General features: G+C 37.9%; 1 protein-coding gene across 3 annotated transcripts in view; it reads right to left on the minus strand.

The window, feature by feature from the left end:
* Positions 1-1,290: 1,290 nt before the first annotated feature.
* The window catches only part of VGLL2 (vestigial like family member 2), a 20,128-nt gene continuing 2,435 nt past the window's right edge, over positions 1,291-18,983 (minus strand). For 2 of the 3 annotated variants that reach the window (XM_066605993.1, XM_066606005.1), the window contains exons 3-4: positions 8,137-8,652; positions 2,189-2,334 (exon numbers count right to left, since the gene is read on the minus strand). In XM_066605993.1, coding sequence (XP_066462090.1) covers positions 2,291-2,334; positions 8,137-8,652 — 560 coding nt within the window. In that variant the 3' untranslated portion in view covers positions 2,189-2,290. The other variant, XM_066605999.1, reaches the window with a different exon arrangement.

The raw sequence follows: 18,983 nt of genomic DNA on the forward strand, positions 1-18,983 counted from the left end.
TATTTTGCACAGCAAACCATGGCTGATAACATCAGGCCGTGCAAAATATTGACCATCTTATTATTGATTCTACTTGAACTTGTGAAAAAGAAGGAGAATGTATTTTCGATGCTCTTATTATATGTGTGGCTCCGATGATTTTGTAAAAAAAAAAAGCATTGGTTTGTTGTCCCATCAGCCAATTGCTGTTCCTGTGCAAGAACGCTCTACCAAACGATAATCCATCCCCACAAATCACTTAGCAGAGGAATTGTCATTTAAACCAAGCAAAAAGTGGATTTCTTAATGTAAACTTTTATGCGGTCTAAACGTCATTGATGAGCGAAATGTGAGCGAAAATCGTTCTGCTGCCCGTAAAGATGATCGCCAGTTTTGGATGAAATTTGTTGCGTGTAAAAGAGCCTCTATTGTGGTTTGTCAGATTTCCATCAGGTTTCTTTTTTATGTTATTGGACTATCCTATTCTCGCCATCAAAAAACAAAGGAAACCCTCCAGGACAGAGACTAGCGCTAATGTGAACAGAATGGTTTCTAGGCTGACAATACTTTTTTCTACAGGGCTCTTGGGCATATTATGACATTCACATATCGTTTTCCAATATTTTGCATTACACAAAGCTATTGGAAATATTTAATTACATATTTGTCATAGATTGTGAGACATTTTGGTACAAATGTTCCATGACTGTGACAAACATATTACCCTTTTTTCCAAAATTTGATATCAATCTTTTTAATGTGAATTATATGTAGCATCAATCTAAAATAATGTACATTTGTAGAACATAACAGTCTTACCAGCTACCAAGAGTGCACATACTGTGAAGTGTCCACATAGTGACACATATAAATTAAGCAGAATGTTAATTAAATTCATCCTTCGTGTATAATTAGACCCTGTCTTCTGGTACTGCCAGACGAACCTGTGCGAAGCGGGCAAGGTATCGGATATCAATGCAATAAATCACCAAGCTGTTGCTCCCTTGAAATATTTCTAGACATAGAAATCTCACCCAGGCAGATACTTGAGTGTAATAACAACATTTATCCATCCCGACGGCTGTGTATAGTGCCAGCAGTGTTAAAATAAGTATGGAAAGAATGGTCTCTTATTGCAAGTTCTGCACCCAACTGAACTTCTTAAGCAGGCACGGCTGCTATAAAAAATAGTGCCGGGATGGGTTTTACATTATGTCCAATAGATGAGACAAACATTTTATTAGCTGTGTATTTTCCCCTATGTAGTAATATTATTTTTTTGTGCTCTGATCAATAGTGAACACACTTAAGGACATGAAGATATTTTAATGCAGAAACCCTACAATTAAATATATCTCACAATTTCCCAAACAAATTAAAGTGACAAGATGACAGCAACATATACACACACCGAGATGCATTGACCACAGTAAAATGTGTCTCTGCAGAGTATCACCTTTCACTCTGCCGCAGTTGTTCCATCCATGTACAGGCTGTCAGTTCTGAAAAGCGATTCTTCTTTCATCATAAAATTCTCTTGTAAAAAAAAAAAAATCAAATGCGATTGTTGGGCTAAACCCTGAGAAGTGCCACCTTGCTTGTCATATTTCTGGAGTTTGAACAGTTGTCCATCTAACAGCTGCATTTCTATAAGCTTTGGGCAGGTGGCCCTAAATAGATTCTTGCCACTCACAACAGACTGGATTGAATGACCACATATGGGCTTTTAGTCCACGGACCTCTAGTCCTTTCATTTCTGTCCATAGTCTGCATGTGTGATGTGTGTGCTTTGTCTGTGTAACCACAAAAAGAATGTTACAAACACAATGGACGTTTGTTCTTCAGGCAGCTTGGTTCGGAAAGTACATTTTCACATAGACATAAAAAATATTCACAACAAAAATAGTCTTTTTTTTAAGAATGCAAGTTAATTATATTAATATATAATTATATCTCTCTATATATTTTTGGTGGCATCAATTATTTTGTCGATCACATTTTAAATAAAAATACAAGTCTTTGAGCAAGGAGGAATTAAGAATGTCTCCTGCTTGGCTGGTGGCATGGAGTCCTGTTCCCATCCTCTGGTTGCAGTCTTAGTCCTGGAACACATATGTTCTGGGCCTTGGATTAAGTGATTTGGCAGAGAGTCTTTGAGAAGATCAGCTCAGGAGAGGTCCTCCACAGAAGGTGTAACGTCGAGCTGTAAACCAAGATCACAAGCTGTTACCACCAAACCAAAGCAACTCCATGTCAGCTCAGAATGCCACCAATTCTACAAGGTGGAGAGGATCTACAGGGGCAACAGGTTTTAAAACCAGTAAAGATCCTTGCTTTTATCCTGAGGCTGTAAACCTGGGAATGGAGGAGGCAGAGAAGGAGAGTGAGGAAGAGAGAGGTGGTTGAAAAGGGTGGAAAGAATTAAAGGTACAAGATATTTAAGGACAGGGTAAAATAATAGTATGGGTGGCAACTTTTTGAGGAAATAGGTACAGTGAGTTGATAATAGGTAACTTTAAAGGGGTTCTATAGATCTATGTATCTATATACTGAAAATAAAGCTGAAATAAAATAAAACTATAATTTATATTAAAATTTGGGTCCAGAGTGAAGGTAGAAGCAGCAATATTTGTTCACATGCACAAATCAATATAAACAAATATGTCAATGTGGTAAGTGTAATATTTTTGTAGAATAAACCACATATAAAGCTATAGAACCCCTTTAGGTATTTGAATCCATAAATAAAAGTTTGAAATGGAAGTTTTTGAGTGAAATAGATTGGGGGGGGGGGGGAATAATAGTTTTCCATGTGTCTATGAAAGCGCTTTAAGGTGACTGTTACCCAAACACAGTAAAAGCAGTAATTTTGTAGGCTGAATGGTATTTATGAGGCTTGAGACTGTAAATTGAAGCTTGTGCCTAAGAAATTCACGTACTCTCCAGTCATAAAATTTTAAAGTGCAAAAACATTCTCCTCTATCGTGTTACTGTGCTAGGTTATGGACTATGCTTACTGCTTTTTGGAGCCAATATTCCAGGGCTTGCTCCTCTCTATTTAGCTCCACATTTCTTCTTTCTCACTATAATACTGATAATGTATAATATATACCTGGTCCTCAGGAAAAGCTCTACAAATATAAGTGTAATAGTGGCCAGCAAGACATCAGACTGTTGCCAGGGGAAATAGTAGATCTCGTACTACTGTGCCTGCACTTAACACTTTGGGTTGTATTTGTGGATTAAACTAATTTCAGATATTATAGGCTTAATTTGATAATTTCAGTTTATTTAATATGTACTGTTTTAGTAAGCTCTCTTCTTCTCAGAATTTCAATTAGTTATCTTATACTTCTTGTCATTTATTGTATCCCATTTCTTTTTTTACATTTGTGTCTTCCTCACTGACCATCTTCTTACCGTATTTCTGTCAACCTACGGTATCTTGTAACATCTTGATGACATTTCCTAACAGACTGATCAGTCCCTCTTTTAGCTTTTTTGACCATCACTCTCCTTCTGTCTTTCACTGTGACTATACGCTATGAATAATGTTATAACACAACAGCTAAAAAGTAATTTGGGAATGCAAAGAGTATAGCATATTCCTACAGGAATGGTGTTATAATAGAATCCTCTTAAGTATATGGTAAAGAAGTGTTGTCACCATTCATGTTTTCTATAAACAAGGAGACAAAATCAGTCTTTATAGGAATTCCTTTCATTTGTAAGCACCTCACAACATACAAAGTCTGAGCTGATCAATTATCCAAGTCCTGACTCAAAGAACCTGAAACAATATCTTTTACAATCCAGGAAAGGGAACTCCAAACAAAGACAACTGAGACAAATGTGCGGAGCAGGAATGTATTGCATGGATGGCATGAATGGTTAACCATCCGCAGTGCAAACACTGAAAAACAATTCTGAAGAACTGAAAGTGAGAAGTCCACTAACCTCCGCAACCTAGATTAGTTGAGTGTCAATAAGTAGCCTTTGTAATTGGAGGCTTTATACAGTCCAGGGTTGGAACCATGCGAGAAGCTGTTGTCTCAAAGCCTATGATTTGTAGGACATTTATTATATATTCCCACTGTTATTTGAGGGGTTCCTATGCATACTCTTGGCTCATTCCACTTGCTTCTACTGTAATTGGTGTGGGTAAAACGGGGAAATTATATTTTGAGCTGCAATGGATTAATGAATTGTTAGGATGTTCTCTGTACTGCATTGGGAGAAAGTCAGCACTTAAAAATAATAATAAATACCGAATGAAGCATTCTAGTCTCAATTATCTATACTAATCAATATATTAGGGGAGTCTATTAACTTAATTGTGCCAGAAATTTAGCATTAAAAAAATTTACAAATTTAATGCAAAAAGTTGTGATTATTTTATGCTGTTTTAGCCTTCTCTCGCCACTTTTCCAAGGTGGTGAAAAAATAGGTCTTGGATTGTGCGGCCCTAAAGTTTTAGATAGATTGGAAAATTGCAACGTTTTAAAAAGTCACCTAATTTATTGTAACCTCACTCCAGTAGATAGGTAGCGTGATATGTGACTTCACATTTCTAGACATATGTAAAATGTAACTAATTTGCCATCATGCTGTGAGACTGTGATCAATTTGTTACAAATACAGTAACAGCAACATGGCCCCCAGCAAAACTGACTTAAACATAGAATACATTTCCTCACTGTATGAGGGAATTCTAACTACTATCAGTACAATGAAGAAAGGCGGTCAAATATAAGACACAACAAACAAAAAGACAAAAGGAAGAAGGAGGGAGCACTTGTACATGTGTTAAGTATTTAGTATTTGTACCCTTAACACCTATACATGTGCTCCCTCCTTCTTCCTTTTGTCTTTTCGCGTGTTGTGTCTAATGTCCGACCGCCTTTCTTCATTTTAGTCTTGAATATATTCTAAAAGTTTATCCTTTTTTTCTATTTTGCCTTGGAGGATAACATTGCATGCTATTGTGTTTCTGGCTGATCCTCTAACTTAGGATATTTAGCGATAACCTTCCTGTGTCGATACTGATAATTCTATCAGCACGAATGATTCTAGTCTTCCGAACATTCTATAACTACATTCTATATTACTTCTTTCCTATGTGTTTTAATTAGGAAAACTCAATAAAAATAGTTAAAAACAATACTAAGAGAACTATTACTTAATAATTAGTATTGTGCTTTGCTTACTTAGTGGAAAGTAATCAGTAACTCACTATTATTGTTATTATTCACTATTACCCTGTTTACAATGAGCAAACATACATTTGCACTAAATTTGCACCAATTTCTGACACAAGTTAGGCCGGATTCACATGAGTGTATGCGTATTTGTATGCGGATTTGCACCGCTTTTACACATCAGACGTTACGTATTTGCATGCACAACTATGTTTTTTACTGTAACTTTTAATTGCTTTAATTAAGCGCATTTGCGTGCGCAAACAAAACCCTGCAGCCATAGTCCTATACATTGAAATAGCTAATTAGCCGAATTAATTTCATGTGTTCTATTTCCCTATGCTAATTTTTTTGCGCGAGGGAATTGTTCATTCAAATATTCATGTTTGGTGTACGCAATTTGGTCACACAAAAAAACACGCAGCATACTATATTTGTGGGGAAAAGAAATTGTGCGCGCAAATATGCAAAGTCAATTCCACAAAAATGCAGCATAAATACTCATATGTTCTGGATTTTAGGAAAAAACACATGGGCGCATGCAATAATATGCTTGCCACTACGGAGCGTATTGGTGCATGAACTGGGGTTTTTCTTTCTGGACTATTCTAACTCCAAGCTAGGTCCTACAATATCTTTTTTGCACATACTATTAACCACATACAAGAAAGACAGGGCTCGTCCTATCTTTTCTTGCACATACGGTAGTAATAAAGTGTAAGTCAATAGTGGAAAATGAGGCCATGGAAATCAGTGGTTTCGTTTTGTCCCCTTATGCAGCCATGATTTTCACGTCCGTATAACGGGAATAAAGCACGCCAATCTGTTTAAGCCCTTATTTGGATCTTACGTTACCAATTGATTGGTAGTAGCAGATATGTGCAGTTTCTTAACATAAATTGAAATGCTGCAGATTTCAAACCTGCACATTTTTTTTTCATTTCTTGCTTTTCCACAGTAGAAATCTGCATCTTGTGAAGGGGATTTGTTAGATCTCATTCACTTGCCTTGTACTGTAAACTGGATTTCTGTAGTGATTCTACAAGTGGAAATTCAACAGTATTTCCTGTCTATGTGAAGACAGCCTATAAAGACATTACATCTGAATGACATCAATTTTTCATTTGTATTTCCCTCCGTATTTTTATTATTTTTGGGGGGGCAAATTCTAATTTGTATTTGCCCTTTCGAAATGAAAACGATGCAAAACTAGATCATGCTGCAGTTTTGAAAAATGCTGTAAAAAATATGGCCATGTGATTAGCCCTCTAGCTTTAGGCTGGATTCAAATGGGCGATTTTCATGTGTGAGTTACATCCGATAGTGATATGGGTGGAACTTGCATGTGAAAAGTATCTATTTATTTAAATCTATATATTCACAAGATGTGAGTGCAATGTGATTTTTACCATTTTAACTACTGGAACACATGCAATTTTTTTTAATGCAAAATCGTACGTAGGTGTGATGGTTTAAATTTTTTAAGCAAAGCCGCATTGCGCTGGCATCTAAAATGGAAAGTTAAGAGTGCATGTCTTCTAGACCGATATTGTACTCGCCAATGTAAATCCACCCTATCATTAGCTGCGTATTACGGTCCTCTCAGCCTATGGGACCTACATACAGGATAGAATTGTTCTGCTGGTTGCATTGGGATTTGCTGTCCTGCGGAATACTCTGAACCAATGTTAGTCATGTGGATTTTGGTGCAGAATTGAAAATGGCTTAATGCTGCTGGCAATTCTGCATCAAATTCTGCATTTAGACATTTCTGCTGCAAAACACATAACTGTAGAGATTTACATGTTCACCATTTTTTCACAAATTAAGCCAGAATTGTGACACATTTAGCTCAGTAAATCTCCACCTGTTTCTGTAGCCTTTTTCTATATTTTACTATAGACTTTCAACCAACATCTAGGGTGCAGGATTTTAGTCGCATCTATAGTCAAAAAAGCACCAAAAAACACCAACAAGCACTTTCCTAAATGTTGCGTGCTACAAGACTTACTTTAAGGCCTCTTTCACATGAGTGTCGCAATTTTCGTCTGCCCACATCACAGGTGAAAATCACGGCTAAATCTCAGATATCTCACTCATTCAGACAGCCAGGTGCGGTGTATGTACACTGCTGCCCAGAATTCCTTTGGCCGGCATAAATCCTTCAACTGTCTCAACAGAGCCAGCTGACATAGTTTAGCACCTCTAGCCCCTGCTAAACTCCCTCTCCCTCCCTTTGCTGGCAGGTCCCATAGAAGCCTATGGGAGCTGCCAGCTGATCGCAGCCAAAAGATAGGCAAGACATCATCTGGCGTATTTGGCCGCCAATGTCCTATCTTCGCTGGCCGGGTGTTTTTACGGGGCTAATAATTGACCATGTGAATGAATGCATTGGAATCCAATGCTACCATATGATCGTGTTTTTTTATTGCGGCTAAATTAGGCCTAAGTGTAACAAGATATAGAAGAGAAGGATACTTATCTGTAAAGCCACACTTTCAAATGTTTTCTTATGTTGTTTGGTGTATGTTATATATTAATAGCAATTTCTAATTACAAATATGTTGTGCCCTGTAATAATACCCTCGGATTCAGCATGCCTCGCTGTTTATTTGTAAATGGTAAAAACAGAGCTTCCCATTGAAATAATTAGCTTGCCATGATGCTTCCGGGTGGGTGACAGTTGGGTGTTAATGAATATTTAGGAACTCTAGTCAACTACTACTTTGCTGAAGCACTGGTGGAGTATTGATTCACTAGCCTTTACGTCTTCGGGAATTCTGCTAGGAAGTTGGTGGCCGCTCAGGATTTTGGGAAAGGTATTTATTTCTGTGCTGTTCACAAATTAGATTTTGTCTCTCTGGGGAATTTTTAAAATCTACATAGACTTATATAATGAAACCTTAAATACAAAAGTGATATCTGTAGGTGGTTGTCAATAAATCCCAACTCTGCTTACCTGCATCAACATTGAGGCTAAGGCTTTGTCCCATGTCCCCTGCTGGTCCTGGATATGGACCAGGACTTGTCCATGCAGATGCAGATGGCTCTCCCTTGCTAAGGTCACACTGTGTGGCACCAGGCGCTGTTCCTGCTGGTGTGATCCTATGAGGTCTGACTGATGTCGGGACAAGTAGCGAACTGTAGCGGGGATCAAAGTGTGTACTGTATACCTCATGCATGCCAGCCCGTGGATAACTGGAACCCTGACTGTTTATAGTGCCCCCAATAGAATAAGGGTGGTGGTGATGGTGATGGTGGTGTGCATGGTGCCAGGGCTCAGGTGGTCCCTGGTGTAAATGGCTATGAAGAGAAGCAGGGGAATAAGGGTCTGTTCCAAAAGGGATTTCTGTATGAGGACCACCTAGAGGGCTGGCTAAGCTGCTGCCCAGTGTTGGTGGAGCTGCAGATGGCTGGTAGCTGCTGTTCCAAAAGGATGGAGGAAAGCTTCGTTGACTCATTGGGAAAGATGGCTCTGTGGAATAACACAAAAACAATACTCTGTAATGTCATGTATTTTCGGCATGTCAATGAAGAAGGTAATGTGAATATAATAATGCATATAATAATTGTGGTTTTACATAGGACTGCAAGTACAATAATTACATTTTCTTACCTCAAAAGTATCATCATGGGTAATCAATGCAGCATTATAAAATCCCTGTGCTGAAAGACCAGTTGCTTCCTGTTCTGTCCACACTTTGTTTATTAACTACTATATATATGGTATATGGCAAATAACTGCTGGTATAGCTTTTGGTATGTGTTATTTTGTTACTGTACAGGAAAGAATAGTTTACTCGACTTTCATACACAGAGACTGTGTGGTCAATGTTTTTTTTACTGTGGAGTCCTATGGGTTAAGAATGGCTTTTTCTGAAAATAACCAGGATCCAACAAAGTGCACAGATAACACAAAATACATATTGCAGATGAAATCCCAAAAATACATTGATGAATAAATTACTAATGTTCATTGTGCCACTGTTTAGAAGCTACAATGGAGCTTAAGAAAAGATTAAAGGGCCTGTCCCACTTCTTGCTCTTTTGTTGCAGAAATCAGACAGCTCTCTACGTTGCACAGTGGCCCGGGTTGGTACTGCAGGCTGAGTTCCATTCACTTCAATAGGTCTCCGGGTCACTGTGTAATATACAGAGCTGTCTGCTTCCTGCATCAAAACAGCTACAAGTGGGACAACCTCTTTAATACTATATCACTACTAGTAAATGTGGCATAAAAGATTAAAGGGAACATCCCCTTTGAGTAACTCCCTTAAAAACCCTGCCAGGAAGAGAGTCCTTGTTATTGTCCCTCCTCCTTAACCTCCAGAACTGATTGAAAAAACTGATCAGGTGCTTGGGCTTCATTATCCATCCTCCTCCCTGGCAGCTCATATTATGAGCATTTGCCATCAGCACCTCCATTTAATTTGGTGATACAGAGATGTGTTTGTGGTCACTGACAGGCCCCTGTTTCTAAGCTATTGCTGCGTTTGACCCTACTGCAGGGTGACCTGAGAAAACCTGGCACCTGAGGCTTTTAACTAGTAATATTAAAGGGGTTGTTCAAGCTTTCTTTTTTTATTAAAGCTCCCCATGACAAAACATAATAAAAGATCCTCTATTACCTTTACTGGGTCCCTGCATATCCAGCACCGCACCTCCATACTCAGCCCCAGGTCTGTTCTCAGTCTGCAGGGGCTGTCTGTGGACGGGACATTACAGATTGCTACAGCCAATCACAGACCTCAGCAGTCAAACACTGAGGCCTGTGATTGGCTGTGGCAACCTAGAAATAGAAAAAAAAGCCCAGAGCACAACAATCCGCACACAGCAGGAGGCTAATAACATGTAAAGTCACAATACTCTGGAATCCATAGAGTCACCATCCATAAAATGACAACATACGTAGCAACATATCAGATGCAAAAGTCAAAGGACTCTTTATTCCTCCTTCACAGGATTTTTGAACATCTTGGTCTTTACTTTTTCTGCTTAATAGAGACCAAGACGGTCAAAACGTTGCTGTGAAGAAGGAATAGAGCATATATTAATACAGCTAAAGCAAGTCCTTACATATAAGGCCAGTTTCGCACGGGCATATTGTAACAAGTCTGTAATACAAATCTGTAATACAGACATGTTATAGTTAAAATTGTATATGTCATCAGTATTTGATCTGCATTTGCCTCCAGATTTGGTGACATTGCTTTCTTTTTCTTATGGTCAAATGTGGATTTGTATTTGCTGAGTAGAAAATAATACCAAGAAATCATAATACAGAGGCAAATATAGGTCAGATATTGATGAAATACTGATGACTAGAGATGAGCGAGCATATTCGATAAGACAAACTACTCGAGTGAGTAGTGCCTTATTCGAGTACTTGCCCGCTTGTCTCTAAAGATTCGGCTGCCGACGCGGGTAACAGGTGAGTTGCGGCGGTGAGCAGGGGGAAGCGGGGAGGAGAGATCTCCCCTCCGTTCCTCCCCGCTCTCCCCCGCTGACAGCCGAATATTTAGAGATGAGCGGGCAGGTACTCGAATAAGGCACTACTCGCTTGAGTAGTTTGTCTTATCGAATATGCTCGCTCATCTCTAGTCATCAGTATTTCATCAATATCTGACCTATATTCTATCCTATGTTCCAGGATTAATAGGACATCGAGGACCGAAAACGGCAACCGATTTTATATGCAGCTGGAAAAGATAGGTCTTGCACTATCTTTTGCCAAAATATGCTGGAGGCTTCTATGGGAACTGAAAAAAAGAGAGAGGGAATTTAGCAGCGTCCAACGCAGGGAAAAGAAGACAGGCTCCCCTATTTAACTATTAGAAGTCATTCCGAGGATCTATGCCGATCGAGGGATTTCCACACTGCAGCATATATTTTTGCTAACATGCAGCGTCTGAAGCTCCTGACTTGATCATGGCTATTCTTCATTCACACGATTTTCAGTGGTGATGTGGCCATCGTGAATATGCTTTGCTCATGTGAAGGAGCCCTTAGGCCGCCATCACATCTGTGTTAGGGCTCAGTTCCGAGTTTCTGACTCTTTACTCCGTTTTTGGAGAGAAAATGAAATAAAATTGAAAAAATGAATCCATTTCTTTCCCTGTGGATTACAGTGGAGTTTCAAAAAAATGAAAAGCAAATGGATAGGATTCAATCTGCTTCTATTCCGTCGGGTTTCTGTTTTCTTTTGAATGGGAATATAGCACAGTCTTCAGTGTTATTTTTTTTAATCCCCAAAAATGGGAAAACATATTCGTTGGCTTTTAGTTTTTTTGAAACCTCATTGATATCCATGGGGAAAGAAACGGGTGTTTTTTTTACCAGTTTTATTCCAGTTTCTCTTCTTCAAAAACAGAACAAAGAGATGGAAACCCTGAACTGACAGTAAGGCAGGTGTGAGAGCAGCCTTGTTAGATTGCGTATGATCTTTACTTTGGCATTGTGCGGCACCGCTGCTCAGGTAGCATACCATATATTAATCTTGCAGTGTATATGAATATAAGCAACAGATAGTCTTTAAGATAATGTACCATTTATCAAACCTCAAGTTCTACGCTTGTATTTGTCTCTACTGTACTTCATGGAGATTTAATGCAGAACAGGATTTTTTTTTAAACATTTCCTCATATCCAAAAAAATGGGACCTTCAAGTTACTATCCATATATCTCAGGGGCCTAAGCCTTATATAAAACTATGATGTAGGTAAGACAATCATGGTAGTGTCTGAACGCAGCTACAATAACTGTAGGAGTGGTCATTTAAAATGGTGTTGCAGCAAATTCAGATTACTACCGAAACTGTAGCTGAAACCACCCCCACGGACTGTAATAACGCCTAACATTAGACCTCAGAAAAGCCTCCTCTATGGAGCAAGTGAGAAGAGGTTGCCGAAAGAGCTAACTGGGCATTTCACTGGTAAAATACATGCACTAATTGGCTTTCCAGTAGAGCCTCTCAGAGGTACAGGACAGTAGTAGTTGCTCCTTTGGACACCCTATGAGGGTAGCTCCATGTTACCTGTGTGTTCTGTACTAGAGCCCTGAAGAAGCTCCTGTCCTCTACATAGAAAATGGCTAAAAGCTTCTACAGCTTTTACATGTAGTGACTTTGGTATTACTTTTGGGTGACATTTTAGAGTTTTGGAACCAATAATCAGTTTTCCATAGAGTTACGGTTTCAAGAAAAAATATTTGCAACATACAATAGTCGTCCCAGAGCCTATTAATATTGTAAGCTGCGGGACCACTGTGTAGACTACTTTATTTTTTTATACATTAATATAATCGACATGTTAATTACTGTACAACAGATGGCCACACACATTACAAAATAGCGCGTAAATTTAAATTGAAGGGGTGAAATGTGTTGCAGATTTGCAACGAAATCGGCCAGAAATCTCACAGCAAATCAGCTATGTCTGATCACACCCTAAGGGCTCATGTCCTCAGTCGTATGCATAAAACCCTGCTGGTTTCCTCACAGCGGTTTACACATTCTCCAGCCATACGATCTGCCAGCAGAGACCCCATATTGCTGCGTATAGAGCTGCGCGCACCTGCGAGTCATACACTCACAGACATGCGCAGTGTGATTTTTGTTTTATTCCACACTCTGTATTGCGCATGGACAGCATATAATATGCTGCCCATACAAGTGTACGGGGCTCACAGAGCATATAAATGCAGAGAGATAGAGCATTCTGCAATTTATTTCTCTTGTGTATCGATACGCAGTATCTACATGCTGGTGTGCATGGATCAATAAAAGTCCATTGAGTTTCATTAACTACATTCCTCGAGCATCGCGCGGGCATGCAATTCATGCCTGATACACGGTGAAAACATGGTCGTAGACATGAGCCCTTAGGCTTCTTTCACCCGTGTGTCAGTTTGATGCTCAGATAGCCTCCCTAAAACATTGCGGCTATCTGAGCGTTAAATTGCATGGAGAAAAAGCAGCCGCGAGCATGCCGCGGCTAGTATTCGCAAGTATGCCGCTTCCCCTCCTGCCCCCTCCTTTTGCAGGCTGACTTCCATAGACTGCCTTAGGAGTCTATTGGAGCTGCCAGAGTTTTGCTGTCAAAAGATAGGACAAGTCCTATCTTTTAACAGAGGGAAATATTGGCATCAACAAAACACACTATTGCGCTGTATTTTGACATGCAATTTTTTTAGGCGCATCAAAAATCGTTCGTCTAAAAGAACCAATTGGAAACCATTGATTCTTTTGGATGTGATTTTTTGATACGCCTACTTTGTGTCAAAACAATGTTTATGTGAAAGAGGCCTTAGGGTATATCTAGAAGTCTATGGAGGTACGCAAATGGCACTTGATGTACGCCAAAATGTGCTATTCGCTGCGCAATTCCATGAAAAAAAGAACACATTTGGACCTCATTATGCTAAATAGCCTATTGAATAAGGGTGCAGTAGTGTCCCGTGAGAAAAAAACCCTGCCCTGTGTGCGCCAAAAGTTTCTATTTACTGACAGGAAGCAGAGATCTTGAAAGCCATCAACATTTGATACACTGTATATATTAGGAAGCTGCATTGAAGTCTAGCACTTGTCTGATAAACATTAAAATTCTCCTCTATTAGTACATATTTAAAAAAGGAAACAGGCAACCATAAACTTTAGGAACATCAAATTGGGAAAAGTCTTTTAAAAATGTCCCTGAGGGCGGTTTCAGACGGACATATTTGCATGCGCTTGTGCTCACGCAAAATACATGCTGATTCCCTTGCCCATGTGAATGAGTGGTGCCTGCTCCAATACGCTCAGTATTTGTGCAGGCAGGGGTGCAAAAAAACACTACTTCAGGGCGGATTCAGACAAACGTATTTCCAAAGGCATTTCTGCACATAAACATCTAGCAAATGCAACACGACAAAGCGATACCTTTGATTTCAATAGATGCATGCAGACAAGCGTGCTTTTTCCACGCAAAATCTTCGTCCATGAAAAGATAGGACCAGTCCTATCTCTGTCTGTGTTATGCAAAAAGCTGCCATAGACTTCTGGGAGGAGGGGGGAGTTACCCTGCATACAACGGCGAGAAATGAAGACAGCTGGCCCTAATTTGGCATTTAATTTCCCTTCTATTCCACGGCATGGGTGTGACACGCGAGCGTGTGAACTGGCATTTCGATCGCAAAACAAATTAACTATTTGCTAGCATGGCCTGCTTCTTGCCATCTCCTAACTTTGTATGTTTCGTACTCATCTGAATAAGCCCTCACTGCGCATATACGTTGTGCAAGAGCGAGTGTTTTTGCACTTTTACTTGTGTGCGTCCGCCCCAAAATAGCCTTTCACTGGCTTTTTCAGATGGATGTATTTCTACGCACAATGCTTAGGAAATAGAACCCATTAATGCCAGTGGGTTCGTTCTCATTATTTCGCAAATCAACCTCGTTCACTGCGCAAATACGTTGCGCTGAGGCGAGCATATTTGCACATACACTCATCTGAAGAAGTCCTTATGACAACTAGCTGGACATAGCTGATACATGAGCACACAGCCGAACAGGGTAAACTAGAGATAAAGCACACGTCTGACTTTCCGCAAAGTGTCACAAGAGAACAACCCATTCATTAACAGCAATCCAGCCCTTGTAAATGCTGTAGTGTTAGAAAAACTCTGCCATACAATACCCTGCATTCTACTGGATTTAGAAAAAGGCACATGATAATGAGGGTCACATTATTCCCCACTGTTCTTCCACATGGCCCAGAAAATGCACTGAAACACATTATTAAAAGGTATCATTCTGCAGACAAACAGTGTTTTACCATAATAAAAGGCGCAATGTGTACATGATGTAAATCAGAGTCATGGTGCGCAGTCAGGTGGGACTAGTCCAAGTGCTATCATTTAGACAATAATCTGATCTAGCATAGGATGGTCGACAAAGCCTTAGAATTGTAGTGCAGATTTGTTGAAGACTTCAACATACTACCAAAATAAAAAATGTCTTTGCCACGAAAACACACACAAAATGACGATAAAACACTTTATAAGTACGATGGTGTATTTTACTGTTTTCAAAGGCATATAAACTCCGCGAAAACAAGCTGTAACATAGTTTTTTGACGTGACCCATTAAATTTATGTGTTGATTAACCCCCTTGCGTCCATTTTCTGTATATATGTCTTAATTGTTGATGCACCGTGCAGCTAGGACGTATATATATATAACGCTCTGCCAGTAAAGAGATTGGGAGGCACTTTGTCAGTTCTACACTCATACTGTGGCAGGGAGACATAATAATCAGCTCTCAGCAATCAAAAGTGATGAACTTGGCGGTCAAACTGATCCAAGTTACCAGCTAATGACGGAACACTGACAAATAACTATAGGGACTGTTATTCCCAGCTCTCACAGTAATGATAAGTTATTCGGAGTACACATATTTTGTATTATTATAATAAACAGATTTTGTTTAATAAACATCTTTTTTTCAAATTTGTTACACTGAATTAGAAATAGAAAAAGTGAAGAAAATTAGAATTTTACACAATTTTTGCCCGTTTACATAAAGTGTTACATTAAAAAGTACTGGCTCTGTCCTGGTATCATAAGAAAGCCCAATCCATGCCACAAAAATGTTTTTTTTAAATTAGGCATCAAATACAAATTATTAACCCATAGAATGTATTATTTTGAAAATATGAAATGTTGATGTGGACATTTACGCATCTAAGGCCTTGGTTACAAAGGGGTTAACGTGTTGTTATTTGTATAGTTTTACATGAGAATGCCTGCCACACAACACCGGTGTGCATGAGGATAACAATGTGACTTGCAGATATACTGACTAAGTGACGTTTTTGGATCTGTTGGAATCAGTCATATACACAGATTAATCCAGCTTACCTGCAATTGCTGGAAGCACGGATGTTGTTTGGAATCAACAGATAGAAGAGCTTAAAAAAAGAACCCAGCGTCCCATAAAACTTGATTTTTATTTGTGCTAGTAAAATCCCATCCGGCAAGACACAAAAAAAAACATAAACTGACGCGTTTCAGGTTTACACAGAACCAGATCCTTTAGTCATAGTGCTGCTCAAGGTTCTCTGTAAACCTGAAACTTGTCAGTGGACGTGCTTGCATCTAAACGTGTTGGGATTTTACAAGCACAAATAAAAGTCACGTTTTATGAGATGCTGGCTTCTCTTCTTGAAGTTCCTCTATCTGGTGGAATCAGTTATTACACATTGACCTTCTTGCAGCGAACAAATTTTAACTTATCTCTATTGACAAGAGCTATTCAATGCCAGTCATACTTTTTCCTTTACAATACTGTGCATCAGCTGCTACTAGTTCAATGTGAACATGTCAATTGTAGCAAAGTCAAGTTTGTCAGATGTAACATAATTGAGCTTGTCAAATGCAGGTTTATCATATGTGAAAATATGTTCATTTTAGAAAGGACTACAACTACACCTACTGCATTATTTTTATATTGCTCCAAAAAGTTCAGCTTCTCTGGATCATTATGTGAAGCATTTGATGGGTATAGCTAGCACCAAGACATTTTTTGAATATTTCCATCTAAACTGAGCACCAGCTTTATGTGCTCTATGTTCTCCTTATAACATGGGGTAACTGGCATCAAGTAATCTGCTACTATTGATGTCTAATTCTTTTATTCCTTGCTCCAGTGTGAATCATCAGAGCTCTCCTTACTCCTTCAAAGTTACTGAGCTGATAGACTATTTTGATAGATACTAAACACAGGAATAAAGCTGCAGCAGTCTGAAATTAGAGAACCACATGCCGCTAATGCTAGAATTACTGTCCCAATAACCATAGCTCTTATGATAATTGCTTACATTTAGTTCTCTTCATCTGTCAACAAATCAAGACAATTTGCCTCTAACTTGTGATATAAACATAGATTAGATGTCTAGAATGACATATTCACAGCACTAAAATTTACAATCTTCCTTATCTATTGGTAGAGCGAGGATAAGCAGAAAAAAATATTTTCACATGCAAAATATATTGATGCATTTCATATGCAGTTTTTAAAGCCAAAACGATTAGTGGATTAAAGAAAAATAAAAGTATTAGTTTTGTTCATTTGCCTTCCTTTATTGGCCTTAAAAACTGCTACAAAATGGCATGTGTGAAAGGTCCTCAGAGTAGTAACCGCTGTTCTTAATCAGTAGTGCACACTGTACTACCAATTCTGAGTACATTTATACACAACTGCATACATTTATTTACAAAAATGGCATAAATCAGGGCTCATATCTATCTATCTCATATCTATCTATCTATCTCATATCTATCTATCTATCTCATATCTATCTATCTATCTATCTATCTATCTATCTATCTCATATCTCTCTATCTCATATCTATCTATCTATCTATCTATCTATCTCATATCTATCTATCTATCTATCTATCTATCTCATATCTATCTCATATCTATCTATCTCTCTCATATCTATCTATCTATCTATCTATCTATCTATCTATCTATCTATCTATCTCATATCTATCTATCTATCTCATATCTATCTATCTATCTATCTCATATCTATCTCATATTTATCTATCTCATATCTATCTATCTAGCTATATCTGGTGCTATATACTACAGCTGATTCATTTCAATACACCACACACATTGTTGATTTATTTACAAAAATGGCATAAATCAGGGCTCATATCTATCTATCTCATATCTATCTATCTATCTCATATCTATCTATCTATCTCATATCTATCTATCTATCTATCTATCTATCTATCTATCTATCTCATATCTCTCTATCTCATATCTATCTATCTATCTATCTATCTATCTCATATCTATCTATCTATCTATCTATCTATCTATCTATCTCATATCTATCTCATATCTATCTATCTCTCTCATATCTATCTATCTATCTATCTATCTATCTATCTATCTATCTATCTATCTATCTCATATCTATCTATCTATCTCATATCTATCTATCTATCTATCTCATATCTATCTCATATTTATCTATCTCATATCTATCTATCTAGCTATATCTGGTGCTATATACTACAGCTGATTCATTTCAATACACCACACACATTGTTGATTTTTCAGAAATGAACCGAAGAAGATACTTTTTGAGGATTTATTTTGGCAAATCAATAAATATTGTGAGCACTGCTAAAAATGGATACTTTGGTGAGTGAAAACTTAAAGCAATCAAGGCTTGTAAACTATGTGTTAGAGTACAATGCTTGTTTATTTGCATTATTTGTGGTGTATTGAAATTAATGAATTGTAGTGTATGCATCTGTGTCAAATATATATATATATATATATATATACGCACAAACACATTTATTTATATATATATATATATATATATATATACACACACACACACACACACACACACATATATATATATATATATATATATATATATATATATATATATATATATATATATATATATATATATATATATATATATATAGACAAAGAGAGAGAGTGTGTGTATGTATATAGTGCATGGTAAATAGTCGTTTTACTGTTGAATTTACATCCAAACTTTTTTTGAATCAGTACAAAAACTGTGTATAGAAAATATCTAATAGAAGAAATAGTGAAATGGTGTATACAGTGCTTGATTCCCTACAGATATTGCTAGAGCTGATTTATTATCACACTTAACACAAAGAATTCACTTAAAACATCCCATCACCTTTTCATTACAATTAATTCTGTAATCACTTCCTAAGATTACACAGACTCAATCCAAGGATAGAATAGTTACATGACATTAA

Source organism: Eleutherodactylus coqui, chromosome 1 (assembly GCF_035609145.1).
Source record: "Eleutherodactylus coqui strain aEleCoq1 chromosome 1, aEleCoq1.hap1, whole genome shotgun sequence".
Classification (NCBI taxonomy): Eukaryota; Metazoa; Chordata; class Amphibia; order Anura; family Eleutherodactylidae; genus Eleutherodactylus; species Eleutherodactylus coqui.